Here is a 15372-nt window from a genome sequence, read left to right as displayed (position 1 = left end):
TACGATTTGATTGGATACATCCATTTTAAAATAAAAATGTGAGCAGACTGACAGTTGAAGGGGAGGGGATGCTCTGCCCAAACCGTCTAAATTACATCATTTGAAATGGATAGCCACTATAGGGCGGAAGCGTATATTAAGATTTTAATTGAGGATTATGAGGGCACATGAATTTTAAAAAGAGAATGACCCACATTGGTAAGCGCTATACTATAAACGCTGTAATATTTCATGAAAAAAATAGGAATTGTCATTTTCTATTTCACTTGGACTTTAAAGTGCAAAAATATAGTCCTTCAATTTAAAGTAAATTATAATTACCATATTTATGGACTGACTATATGAACTTTTGAACCTCATTTCCCTCCATATCTGAGGCAAATAAACCAGCACATTAAAGTACTTTTCAAGTCTTTTCAGCTTCTCAACGGCCGGCCAGTAGTCAGACTTTAACTATTCTTCAATTCATTTGTCTATTCTAAACCTTTCACATTCTCTCTTTTGCCCTCTCTTATCTCCAGGAATTGTATTTCAAGCGCCATACTCTTCTCTTCGTTGTCTTGTTCTCCGGAGCGCCTGCTTTCATTTTCTGTCTTCCTGCTCTCGTTCTGTCGTTTTTTTAGTTGTCAGGGGCATGAGAGAGGGTGAATGACGGCAGGAACAGTCGGTGCCTGACTGTCACGCCAGACATCCATCAACCATCATTTATCAAAACGTCTCTTGCATCCTATCAGATCTTTGATTTTTCCTCTGAACTTCTTTGAGGACTTGTGGAATATTGTCAATAGAATTTGTCAGTTATGTCTAATGACAGTAAGGTAAATTGTCAACTCAATACAATAACATAAAGGCTAGTATTTCATTCTTAAAAATATGTTATTTAGGTCTTCGTTTTAAAGACGGTTGTGGATATCAAAATGGAACGTGAAATGATCATATCCAGTTTTTATTCTGCTGACACCAGTGTTAAACTGAGGACTGAATTCATATACCCACTAAACATAGTGTTGATGAAAATAAATTGCTCTGTTGGTTTAATACATAGTTACTGAATACTGTACGTTGACAAATTGTGGCTGTGTGACATCTGGGTCCTCTGTACAGTATAAAGCTTCTTGTTCGCAGATATGAACTTGAACAAATGAATCACAAAGCTGGGAAAGTCGCCAGACTGTGGACAAAACTGAAAGGAATTATGCGTCTAAGAACTATATAAGATTCAAAGAAACTGATGTTTAGACACAACCTCCTGTGTTTCAATGTCAATGCCAATAACAGATTACATCTGTTCAAATATAAATATGGTGAATAGAAACAACGTCTATTCATGAATGAAATGTGATGAAAAATAAAATGAAATAAAAAAATTGCTGTTTTTGAAATGTAGTGATGTTGCTACTTTTGGGACATGCTCAATTCATGTTCAAAATGAGGGAAAACATTTAAAATAAAATATTTTGACATTATTTGGTTTTGTCAGTAAACACACTTATAAAGCAAAAAATGATCTTCTTCAGAATGAAGGCTGGCTTTGATTTTTCCTGATTTTTAAAAGGTTTTCATAAATATCTAAACTAGGATCACAAGTGTGTCTGAGGACAGTTAGTATGATTGGTAGTGAGTAATAATGTCACGTCATTTTAATAAAACAGAGAGTAAATCAAATAAAATGGAACATTCTAATTATAATCTCTGATAATTTTCAATATACAAATGCTGCTATTTGAAAAACTACTGGCAGGTATATTTGACATTTTGTCCCATGTCTCAGAACATGTCTTTGATATGCCACAAACACTCTTTACACTTAATACGAGATCATCTATACGTGATTGTCTCAAGGTGAAGGTCATCTCAAGGTTCAAGTCAAGTCAGCAGTGATTCTCTCTCGCTCTCTCTCTCTCTCGACAGCTTAATCCAATTACGATAGCTGCTTCTCAGCATGACATTCGGGATTGCACATCAATTGTATGTGCTCCAAGTGTAGCCTGGCACAGAGAGAGAAAAACAGTGACCCTGTAAACCGATGAAATGCACTCTCTCCATCTCGCACCCATGTTTACTCTAATATAAACTAGTATTTGTGTCCTAATGACTTGGCTTCAATATAATTTCTATAAAACCAGTTACTGTACATGGTCATTATTACTAAACTCTTAACACATAAACACTTATTAAATGCAATTGTTAAGTAAAATGGTCACATAATTTACAGCAGGTTAGTATAAGAGGTTAAGTTGGTATAAGATGGTTTGTTGTGTGCTATTTCAAAGCTTTAAATAGACTTGTGGTGAGTGGGTGTAACACATAAGGCAACACCCACATACACACACTCTCGTCATCCGGCCCAGACAAGACAATTACTCTCCGGATGGATCGCCTAGCAACAAGATAATCCTAAAAATACTCTGGGCGCAATCTTTTCACTCCAAACACTGTACCAGACAGAGGGCAGAAGCTACTTCAAAGAGCTAAAAATCAACACAACTGCAAAATCTGTGTCATTCGGTGTTTTTCATTCAGCAACTTCTCTCCACCCACTGCAGTCACAGACAGATGATAACTGACAGCAAACACTGACAACTGATAACAACGGACACTTCATAACTGTGAATCACTGCTTGACAAACAGAAATCATAACTGAACAACAAATTTAATCAATAAAGTACTTTTGTGTGTGTTTAGGCTATACAGTATTTATTAGAAATGCATGGATACAACATTTCTCCACCGATACTGATGGCCGATTATTCAGAGTGATTTCTGCCAATACACCGATTCTGAAGATTAAATTAATATATCTAAACTTACTGAATGTTATGAATTCATATAATGACTATTAATATTCAACACCAAATTGGTGATGTTTCTTAACATTTTCATTTACAAAGTCATAGCATTTTCCTGTCCTCTTTTGATTGACAGGATATATCCGCCCTGATCTTTGGTTGTTTTTAAATCAGCCAATAGTGTGAAAAATTACTTTTATTGAACGATTATTGCCCGATATATCGTGCATCCCCAATATTTATATATAATATATTCATTTTTGATTATACTGCATTTAAAATTGTTTTTTCCAAAGATGAACAATGTGAATATTAAGTTCTTGATGCTGTATTATCGCAAGCTGTGCTTTTTAATGATGATCAACTATGCAACAGTATAAAGTATATCTTTTTAACTACCAACTGTTAACTGTTTACAGTCTTTTTAAGTCTAGATCATGAAATATTCAGGAGCAAGAGCTTCCAATCCCTTTGTCTTATGAGCCACTGTGACTGTAACATCAAATACAGGCAGTTCTATTCTAACATGAGTCAAGTTTATTATTAGTTGAGTGGTCTCCAACACACACAAACACACACAGATACACACTCACACACAACATATACGCGTTTACAAATGTATACATTTATGAATGATATTCAGCACCATCACTTTTGTTTCATTCCTTACTATTCCAGTTGTTCCTCTGTATTCATGATCACTCCAGTTCATGTGTAAGTTCAATTCCGTTTTGTTATTTGACATCCCATTACTGTCAACACTACGTCATTACATATTAGTTATGAGTTCTTCGACATGCTTCAGTCAACAGCCATATTTATTTTTGTCGTGAAACATGCTTCTACTTCCTCCACGAGCAAATTAAATCCATCTTGTTGCTACACCTGGCTCTTAAGGATATAGTTCCAGTAAGGTCATTCAGTTCATTTAAACATATTTTTAAATATTATCATAACAGTAACATGAGAGTAATCCCGACACACACAGTAACAAAAAAAGTAAACCCCTTCATTCAGTAACCGAAGGCTTGGATTGGCTCAAACGGGAATATGAAAAAGACAGGAGTCATTGGTTACTGGTAAGATTTAAGACAGCACTGAGAGACGAGTACAAGTGTAAGGCAAGTAAACAGGGAATGACTGCATTCAAACTAATCTAAAGATGCACTCAGTGATGTTTGCTTTGCATTGCATTGGCTGATCTGGCAGCAGTCTGGTGACATATAGTTTCATCAGAGTATGAGATGATTTTAACATATTTTCAATTCTTCTGGGGTAGACCTTCAATGTATAATGCATTACTGAGTGCACTTTCAAATTATTAAAAGGGCACAGGATAAATATCCTATAAATACTAATAAAAGCTCATTTACTGGCCACGTTCAGATTCCACTTCGAGAAGCTGAAATATGCTCTTTTTTTCTCAGAATCCAGGAATGTGGCAGTACGCTTCCAGTGAGGACAACAAGATGTAGATCAGCCATAAGGAAATAAACAGCAAGGATGTCAATATCTTGCAAGTCCGTGGACCGCCGAGTTCTCCTCCTGCCACTGAGGGGCGCCGGCGAAACAGCAGCACGCTGATACACACCACAGCCATGGCCGTGTAGAGTGTGACGGAGAAAGCCAGAGAGCCTGGATTCACAAGAAACGGTTTGCCCTTAGTGCGCCAGTATATGGCAGCTATGGTCCACGCCACGCCAATACCCAGGAAAACATTTACTGCGTTGCTCCCAGTCACGTTGCCAATGGAGGCGTCTGCATATTGATCTTGGATCGCAGCGACCTTGCTGGCAAAAGTGTCTGTACAGAGGAGAGAGACAGAGAAAAAAAAGAGACAGTGTTTATCACCGAGTGATTGTGGAAGTAAAAATTTGCATAAAAATGTAGCCTACATGAGTCAATGTCCAATGTTGAGGTTGCCAGGTTTATTGCTAGCAGTCACACTGGCCCTCATTTATCAAGCGAACGTAGAAACCAGCTTACATTCAGCGCGAAAAAATCCAGAATGTGATTCTTTAAACTTTCGTATTCGGCCAACTCAGCGTACAAACAATCGTACCGTTATAAATGTGGGGGCTGAAATCGATCGTATTTACATATCACGCCCCTATAAATAGCTTCCCTGTAGCTCAGTGGTAAGAGCATTGCGTTAACAACACAAGGTTGTGGGTTCGATCCCAGGGGATTGCGAATACCTATGTAAAATGTATAGGATAAAGCAATGTAAGTCGCTTTGGATAAAAGCGTCTGCCAAATGCATAAATGTAAATGTAAATTCAGGGTGTAGACACCTCACCCCTAGATATTACGACATGGAGAAACAAAATCTGGGCAAAAAGAGGAACTTTTCCGATTCAGAATTGAAACTTTGACCTTGAAAAGAGGAATTAAAGGATGTTTGGTATGCTTTGTAAATATCACCGCAAATTATTATTCTTTCGCTATTATTTTTACACTGAAAGTTTTGTTGTTTTAAATTACTTTGGTTGTATTGTGCATCTAAACAAAATTATAATCTGACTTAAGTCTTGAACTTTGTTTGAGTTGTCCTATATTAATGCGTTAATGTAAAAACGATTGTAGATAGAAATGAATGATCATTTTTGCGGCACGATTATAGAATAATGTTTATATGTAAAAATAAATAAAAAATTTCTTCACTTAGGTGAAGATAAAATGATATGTGGCAGAGGAGATAGATGCATGTTTCTAAAGAGGATTAAAGTTTCAAATCCAACCCTGCTAATCTTGCATTTCAGGCTGCTTAAATCAAGCACACGCAGTTTTCTGTCTGCTTCATTTATTTTTTTTCTCTTTCAAATCTGTTGGAGGCAAGAACCAGAGGTCTTCAGCCCCCATAAAACTGCCTGGAGCCTGCCAAACAAAGCCAGACAACCTCGAGCGGTGACCCAGTGCACATCTTTCACACACACCCAAGCAGAAATAAACATTGGAAAAAACATAAAAAAAACATTAAAGCATGCGTGCTTGTCAGTTTTCACTAGAATGCCTATTTGTCAAAAAAAAGAGACTTGCACCATGCAAATAAATACTTACCTATTGCTTGTAGGCCTAATTATATTGATTATATTAGTTTGTAATGTTTTACTTTTAATTGTGTATTTTAAATGTTGTAAATTATCTAAGAAGTAGGCTTGACTGTTAACCTTGTTATTTCAAACAATTAAATGTTCATATAATTAAGCTAGAAAAGATAGGCCTACTTTATAAATCGATTTGCAATCTATTTTTACATTTGATACACTAAGCGAAAAAAAAATATATATATATTTGTCATTATTCCTCTTCAGTTATCAAAAGGGTAAAGCTTTCACGGACCTTCACCTTATCTCAAAACTTGCGTACACGAGCCAACCCTTGATCGCACCAACCCGCTCACGTCCATATTGATAAATACAGAGTTTTCTGGCGTACGGTCGTTTGATAAATGAGGGCCATTGTGTTTTAGTGGGTTGCAGTGTGGTTGCCAGGGCAATGCTTACTGGTTGCTAGGTTGTTCTGGGTGAGGTAAATGAACATTTTAAGAGAGACCGAGATAAATAAAATACTTTTAAACTGTGAACAGAAGTGGGGAAGTATAACAAAGGGGGTCACGAAAATGGCAAATGCAAGACAAATCATGAGGAAGTCTGAAGAAGTGTGAGAAAGGAAAAAAGAGGAAGAGAGAAAAGGGTGCACTTAACCCTCAGGACCCTTAATGTACTTTGTGATCCATATGACATTTTAAATGAATATTTTTTCATATTTCTTTTCACAAATAATCCTTTTTAAATAAATGTAACAACAGTCAAATTCTGCTTTATTTTTGTTTAACTTTTTATCCAGTTAACCTTAACAATTATTCCAATACGCCAATCATTTGAATGAAAAATAAGTCCTGGACAAGCAAGCATCATTCACAATTTTTTTCTAAATCAACCATAGAAATCTTTAGTAATTTAACTGCACCTTTTTTATTTATGGGCCTATGAAAATGACTTTAACGACATGAAAAGTCAAGAGAGAAATAAAACCCCTGAGGGGGGAGAAGTGAAACTTATGTCCTCAAGAAGAGCTCCATGTGAGTAGGGAAGCATTTTTTCCCATTAAGTTTTTTACAGAGATGTGAAGAACATCATACAAAACTAAGTAAACCAGCTCAGACATAAATCACAACAATGAAATACAATCCCATGAAGCACTGTGATTAATAATAAAAATAATATCAAAATAGAAAACAATTGATTTCAAGCCGTCTGATTAATTTGATGGATTTAACAACCTCTGAGCTCACGCAAGATCTATTAATAAAAGTATACGTTACTGTGAAAAATCAATCAGACTTACATTATATATTTGTATAATTTGAAATATGTCCACAAGCAATTGCATTTGTATACATTTATCACTAACCTGGAACAGAGGTCCCCAGAGCAACAAATACCACAGCGGTGACTGAATCCTTAAGTCCAACGGTGCAGCCAAAGTGGGAAGCGAGATCACCCGTGATCGCCGTCAACACGCCAATCAGACCGATGGACACGATGAAGCACGCCCATCCGTTCCAATACTCCGTGGGTGGCACGAATGCAAAGAGAACCTTCCAGAAGACGGTGAGGAAGTGCATGATGTAGTCAAAGCAGGATGGAAGACGCTCTTCACCGCTCTCCTCTTCATCGTCATCCCCTGATGGGTCAAAGTGAAACAGACGTGACTTGAAATGAAATAATGCTTGAATGATTGTAGAGTAGATTGTATGTTTAATCAAAAAATATTTCATAGCTATACTGGAACATTGAACAGGGTGTAAGAATGAACAAACAGGAAGTCGCATACCTGCGCTCACAGTAACAGCATTAACAAACTGCTCTCGCCAGCTACTGCTGCCCACAACCAGAGCCAGGTTAGTCTTCTTAAGAAGCTTATCCACTGTATTCTACAACACACACCGAACCAAATAAAGCGTTTGGTTTTCATTATGAACTTTATCAATTATTTTCATCGCACATTTATCTGTTTTACCTTGAACTCATAGGACTCTTCAATCACCACCTCCAGCCTGGTATGCTCTCCCAGACTGGGACATCCCATCTTTGCCACTTCCTCATCCTCCGCCCCAAACTCTGGCTTATTCTCATTTGAGTCTCCTAAAGTACACAAACATAAACCAAAATGGGAAAATATAATAATATATATTATTGTTTGTTAAGCTACATCTAGGGGGCCATATTGGACCACTTTTTCATTTATTAGGGTATCAACTTAAGTTAATTATTAAGTAGTGCTTGGTCATATACTCAAAATGATACTTAAAATAACTCAATATATACAGTATATAGATTTTCACAAGAATTTGGAAAGATGTTATCAAAATGTAATAAATACAGTTGTTTATGCTCTAGAATCTTTGAAACGGGTGATTTTTTGCTGTCCATTTTGATAATGTTGAGTAATGACAAGCGATGTTTTCGCTACTCGTGAGGCGTAAAAAAGGAGCGAAATTGCCTATTCATCTTAATTTTCAGCAATATTCAATATGTACGATATTCTGTCATTGTGAAATCTTCATCACAGTTTCAATAATATCTAATATGCACATACGTAATATATCACCAGGACTTATTATGAATTTGGTCAGAGTGAATAAAAAAACAGAGGAACTGTAACAATGACTAAAGGCAACGAGCAAAATTGCTTGATGGAGAGATACGCTTTCCTCAACCTCTAAAACTGACAGGCAGGAAATTCCATAAATCTTATGAATGTCATTATGATAATTGAATTCTGAAGTAAGGATTTTGAGATGGAGGGGGTCTTTGCCGGAAAAAGGCTGCATAAATAACATAGGGAATAGCGATAGCCTCCGGTCACACTGCTAACGTGAGCTGACACAGAGACGGGCGATTATTTCTGGAGGTCACGTACTTCACAGTTTGCAGGTATTAGTGAATAATGCTTTACTGTAAAAATATAGAGCCACGGAAAAATGTAAGAAACTATTTCCAAATAATTTTCAGTTTTTCTGAATTTATTTGTATAGGCACGTATTTAGGTAAAAGGATCATTTTGTTGATGAAACCACCAACAATATTTTGCCTAAATTGCAATAAAAAAAATATATTTTATTAAATATTAGAAGGTGTGAATGCATGAGATTGATGGGTGGTGATATAAGAAGGCAGCCCTAACACACTAACATCTAACTTACTTAAAAAGAGTCATTTAACCAGTTCTTGTATGTTTACCAAATGTTTCGCATATCTATGCATTTTTGCTGATTCTATATTATTTATTTGAATTGCAGTGATCGATATAAATAAGATTCAGTTGTATTCCTGTAAAATAATAATTGCAACAATACATTTAAATCTTTTTATCTTTTTCTGTACTTTTTCGTGTTTGTAGAAGAGAGTTGAACTGAGAGTTGTGAATTATTTTCCATTAAGTTTCACTCATTGTAATCAATGCTATCTTTCATTATAATTGTATTCATCAACATAAGAATTTCCTAATTTAAAATGATACATGTAATTTATTTTATTTATTTATGAGATGAAGGTGATAAACATCAATAAAATGGAGCATGATTAATTGAATGCATAAGTATTAATTGACAGTGCAATTTTGAAAAGCTCTACAGTACCGTATATAATACATACAAGTACATTTATGCACAAACATAATTCACACAGACATATTCACGTGTCACTTTACCATGTTTTTGTCCAATCTCAAGTAACACCGGCTCTCCTAACTCAATGCTGAAGGTCTTGTTCTTTTCATACTCTTCATCATCTATAATCTTCACCTCGATTATCTTCCTGTAGACAGATAAGCAGTGACAGAGGTTCAAATATACTTCATCAACACTGTGTCATACAATTAATTTGATATCTGAATCCCTTTCAAACTATAAACCCAAACCGTAAACCCAAGTTCATTAACACATGAGAACATGTCATTCTGTAACACACTTACATAATCTCCGTTTTAATTTCTTTTGCACATGCCTGTATCAACCGTGACCGTGAATACCAAAGATTTCTATTTAAGTAACTGTAATTAATGGGAGGATTTGCATAACCCTGACATAACAACACACCCGATGCATCATAACTCGTGCATTATTAATGACGATATGTGGTGCCAATGTAAACAATGCCATTGAAGGTGGAAACTGTAAATACAGGCATTAGTGAAATTGCTTTAATTGAAAAACAAAGTGAGAGAGACGTGCAGCAGTGGTCCTTCAGTACCCATGGTTCAGAGGTCAGGTTCACATAAGGGACAGGGTGGTGCTTGTCCACCCAGATTGAAGAGGTGGTCCAACCAATCATCATTGTAAAAGGTTTTAATAAACATTTACATAATTACTTTATAGTACAAATAAATGTATTGCATTTTGAGATTTTAGTTTCAGGTATAAAAACTTTGAATGTTTATGATGATTTTAAAAGGGTTGCAGACACATGCATTCTGTTTTCTTTCATTAATAACATGGATATAGGTTTAGGTTTATTTCTTATAAAGCACATTTCTACTGCCACTAGGAGAATCCAAAGTGCTGTACGATACATCAAACAACCATAAAACAACAAAAAAGAACACAATACAAAGATAAAAAACAAAATAAAAAAGCTAAATAAAAACATAATAAATATTACAACCCTCTTAATCAGGCTCAAACGCCAACCCAAGGAAATGCTTTGTCACAGCAGATTTAAAAGCAGGTAAAGAGGGGGCGGATCCAATGGCTGGCAGAAGATTATTCCATAATCGTGGCCTGGCTATTGAGAAGGCCAGATGACCTTTTCGCTTAAATCGGGACAACGGAACCTGGAGCAGTAATTTATCAGCAGATCGTAGGTTTCTTACTGGCGTATATAGAGTGACTAGATACTGACAGTATCTGACAGATACTCCGGTGAGAGACCATTTAAGATTTAAAAAATCATTACTAGTGCCTTTAGATCGATCCTATAAAACACTGGTAGCCATTTTCAATTTGCTAATATTGGGGTTATTATATTTCTCCTCCTTCCAGTCAATAATCTGGCAGCTGCATTTTAAACAAGCAGTAATCTATCCACCACTGACTGAGTCCTAAATACAAGACGTTGCAATAGTCCAGCCTGCTTGATACAAATGCACGGATTATCGTCTCCAGATTACTAGGGGACAGCATTGGTTTTATTTGAGCTATTAACCGATTAAAGTAAAATCTGGTTTTCACCACAGTATTGACTTGTTTTGGATCTTTCAACTCGGAGACAAAAAATACACCCAAGTCAAAATGGTTGCTGACGCATGCTTTCTATGTTTTCTTTCTTCAATAACGTGTATATTACAGAGGGCCATTAGTTAAATCCTTGGGGGCGGTTTCCCGGACAGGCTATAAATCTAGTCCCAGACTAATTTAAAAATGTAGAGCTGTCTGGATCAAAAACTATTTACACTGACATATCTTAAAATATTTCAGTGCAATTGTTTTATCTCAAGATGCACACAGTAATTTCTTTGCTGAGTATGTTTTTTTTTTTATTATTTCTTAAACTAAGGCCTATTCCTGATTAAAAATAATCCCTGTCTGGGAAACCACCCATTGATATTCTACTTTTAGGTTAAATTCAGTATGTTATGTAAAATGCCATAAATAAATTGCTGCACAAAAAAGAAGTCCAGGTTTTTGATCAAAACCTAATAGAAGACTTCTGGCCCTTACCATAAGTGTATATATATATATATATATATATATATATTTAAAAAGTGGTTCTTAAAGTTTTTCGTTAGAAGGCCCCCTTTGTTTGGAGTCGTTTGCCCCCCAAAATATATAATTTGAGAATTTTAATTAAACCAGAAACATATTCAGTAATACAATGCTAGAACATAAAATTTTGTTTGGTGGTCTTATGTTTCTGATGTTTGATTGCATAAAATCTATGATCAATTTCCATATTTTATAAAATATCACAAAATCTGTGGTCCCCCAAGATCTTCCTTGGGCCCCCCAGTATGAGAACCACTGTATTAAACTACCACCATGGTACAAAAAGCACAGAAGGGAAAATATTATGTATTACTACCCAACTTAGTCCGCAATATACACACACGCAACGTATCTGTATATGCAAGTCAGTGGTCACAAACGTATAATTCACTTTTATAACGGCTGTAATACCTCACAGTCTCCCTTCTGCTGACTTCATTACCCAGAGAAATTGATTCATCTTTGTTCAATTAAAATTGACAGATACTTTACATTAAAGCAGGTTTGATCAATAGCCTCTCATATTTTTGTATTAAAACCACACTGTGAAAGAGACATACAGAGCAAGAGAAAGTAACAAAAATTTGCAAATACATTTTTAAAGAGGTGGAAAAACCTTCGGTTGACGTTGAGATTTACAAAAAGACATATGTTAAGTCCTCTATGAGAACAAGCAAACATTCACACTTCCATCTCTTTATAAATCATAATCCATAAGTGCTTTTCACAGTTAATCTTCCTCTGCAGCACTTCTGAGTGGTTTTCCTCTCATCGTGTTTCTCTCCATCCAGATCAAGCTTTACTGTACCTCAGGTTATTCATGAGTTGAGATCAGAAATTCTCCAGAGAAAACACACTTCAGTCCCTCACCTTTCCCTGCCCTCTGGAATTGAAAAGTCCGGTTCTCCACTTAACTTCTGCTCCAACTCACTCTTGCTATTCCTCTCGCCATGATTCTGTCACTCCATCTCTCTGTCACCCTCTCATACCGCTAGTAAATTTTCCATGCCCTCCATTTCATTCCATCTCTTTGCTGTGCTCTTACTAGATTTGTTGTGTGTGTTCTTGAACTGAATCCAGACGTTCAATTAAGATCTTGTCAGCTATGTGTTTTATTGCCTTTGCCTCACACAAAGGCACACACACACACACACACACGGAAGAGGAAAGCTAAAGAGAATGTAGAAGAGGAAGGACACAGGAAACATGAGAAATGGGAAATAAACCCACTTTCGTTTATGTACTTTATGTTGTTTAATTAGAAAAACGTTGCAAATTGCGCAACTAATTTTTTATTTAAAACATATTATATTATAGCATCACTGCGATCCAGCCTTCAGAACGGTCTTATTTAAAATACAGAAACACATGCACTGACATGTTCATCATAATGCTCTCCTCCATCATTTGATGGATTACTGCTGCCATGATCAATAGAAAACATACACTTCACCTGAAATTACAAATTAAAGAAGCAACGTGTAGATTTTGCAGCATCTAGTGGTGAGGTTGCGAATTGCAACCAATGGCTCACTCCACCCCTCCCCCTCCCTTTTGATGCGCTACTGTGGCTGACACAGAACTAAGATGTCTTAGTATGTGGATAGAAAAAGCAAATTCTAAGGTAAAAAAACATAACGCTTCATTATATAATGTTTGTATACACTTCTAAGGACCTAATCATGTATATTATATTGCATTTCTGTCAAAAGATCCTCGGAAAAACTCCTCTTTGTTTCATGCTCTCAATACTGGTGTGTTAACCTTCCATGAGTGCAGGGAGAAACACCTTCTCATCACCTGCACAAACACACACACACCTCAATCAGGGTCTAATATAAACTCCACATTTAATGCCCCGTAGCTCTTGCTTATGATGATTAGCAGGTTGTGGATCGTGCTAATTGAAATGAAGCGAGGACCAACGTGTTCAGAATGTTGAACCGGGTACATGGTTTCATTAATGCCACTCGCACACTAACACAGGCTGATTAATAAAGATGAATGCTACATGCCAACATATAATTACACGATCAGAGGGAAGGATGGATGAATTCCATTAATGTTAGCATTTCATTATTTAAGACTTCATTAGTGCTGCTTGTGAAGCAAAGCATCAGTGTTACAATTTCTCATACTACTACAGATTCTTGACAAATCTTTGTATCTTAAGCCCACCCATGTGTCTAGACACTGGAAGAACTTGGAACTGGGATCTTTTCCAATGGGCCAGTAAACAATATTTATTTTTTATTTATTTAACCCATCCAAAATATGTTTTTGCAGGGATTGAAAAGAATAGTTCACCCAAAAATCTATTATCATTACCTTTTGTCAAATTAAACCTTTATTTCTTCTTTAGATCAGAAAAAAACAAATGACAGTGCCCATTGACTTGCATTGGTTTTGTGTCTATACAATAGAAGTGAATGGAGACCACCATTGTTAGGCTACCAACATTTTTCAAAATATCTCCTTTTGTGTTCTGAAGATGAAAGAAAGTCATACAGTTGCTTGAAATGACAAAAGAGTGAGTAAATGAAAGAATTAAAATTTTGGGGTGAAATATCACTTCAATGAACCTAAATTAAGAAAAAAAACTTTGGACCAAAGACCACACACACACCTGTTTGTTTTTGTACATTGAGACGACTTTTCATAGACCTAATGATAACACCATACAAACTGTATATTCTATCCCCTAATCCTCATTCTACCCCTGCCCCAAGCCTTAACAAAAACCTTTTTGCATTTTAATATTTATATTTAAATTCAGTCCCAATACAGACACTTACACACACACACACACACACACACACGAGTTCATGCACCATGGTTTTATATGAAAGTGATAAGCACACCAATGTATTTAAACTTCAGATACTGAGGTCACAGAATACACAAACAAATATATATAATCCATCCCATGTACAGTAATCCTCAAAGCAGTTACGCAATGTTATATCTCATGGCCATCAAATTGAAAACATTTCAATGAGCATTACAACATCAGTAATGCAATCTATATAATCATCCTACACACACTAAATGCACTGAGATTAGACAGCTTTAATTTAATCACAGAAGAGAGATTCCATCTCAGTCTAGAATCTGATATGCCTTCGCCTGTTTATGCACTTGAGTGTAGATTGACTGTTGGTTATTGTCTTGTAAGTGTCTCAAGCATCTGTTTGTTTGTTAGGCTAAACAAACTGTGTGTGAGAGACAGCCGAGGGTGTGCGGCAATATACATCATAGCCGTGATGCATTCAGCAAGGCAACGGTACGAAGACGTTCATCATTTATGAGCTGCTCTTGTTCTCCATATTTCACTACTTGCTCTCTACTCTAAACACACACACACACACGAGACAGTGAAAGCAGAACAGAGCAGCTTGGTGCACAGACATAGGCATGTTGGCTCTCCTCCCTAATGATGAATGGTGACACCAACACATTTTGGGTGGAGTTATCAATCAAATAAGGTCAGGCGTGTAATGCTCAGTCATAATTTTGGCTGTTGAAAAGCAAGCACGTGTTTCGATCTGGCACTCCCTAGACAACAGCTTTCTAATTAAAGAACAATGATGAGCAGCTTATGGGCGGCACGGGCAGCAAATCTGAACGCTGGGCTAATATGAAGAAATTAGCATTGCGGCCTCTCAGACACAAGCAACACATTATGAAAAAATAAAATGACAAGTATGTACTGTAGTAGGCATTGACTTTGTTTAAAAATATGCTCTAACTATTAAGCCTGTGGAATAAGCACTTGATGGGCTTTTGCAAAACTACATATCAGAATCTGTACA

General features: G+C 36.2%; 1 protein-coding gene across 1 annotated transcript in view; it reads right to left on the bottom strand.

Moving 5' to 3' along the window:
• Positions 1 to 3315: 3315 nt before the first annotated feature.
• The window catches only part of slc8a4b (solute carrier family 8 member 4b), a 41776-nt gene continuing 29719 nt past the window's right edge, over positions 3316 to 15372 (bottom strand). Inside the window, exons 6-10 of the mRNA XM_056757627.1 lie at positions 9508 to 9614; positions 7816 to 7940; positions 7630 to 7729; positions 7207 to 7479; positions 3316 to 4593 (exon numbers count right to left, since the gene is read on the bottom strand). Of these exons, the coding sequence (XP_056613605.1) occupies positions 4214 to 4593; positions 7207 to 7479; positions 7630 to 7729; positions 7816 to 7940; positions 9508 to 9614 (985 nt within the window). The 3' untranslated portion in view covers positions 3316 to 4213. The remainder of the gene's footprint in view (positions 4594 to 7206; positions 7480 to 7629; positions 7730 to 7815; positions 7941 to 9507; positions 9615 to 15372) is intronic.

The sequence above is a fragment of the Triplophysa dalaica genome, chromosome 1 (genome assembly GCF_015846415.1).
Source record: "Triplophysa dalaica isolate WHDGS20190420 chromosome 1, ASM1584641v1, whole genome shotgun sequence".
NCBI classification, from domain to species: domain Eukaryota; kingdom Metazoa; phylum Chordata; class Actinopteri; order Cypriniformes; family Nemacheilidae; genus Triplophysa; species Triplophysa dalaica.
This window is presented reverse-complemented; position numbering and strand designations above follow the sequence as displayed.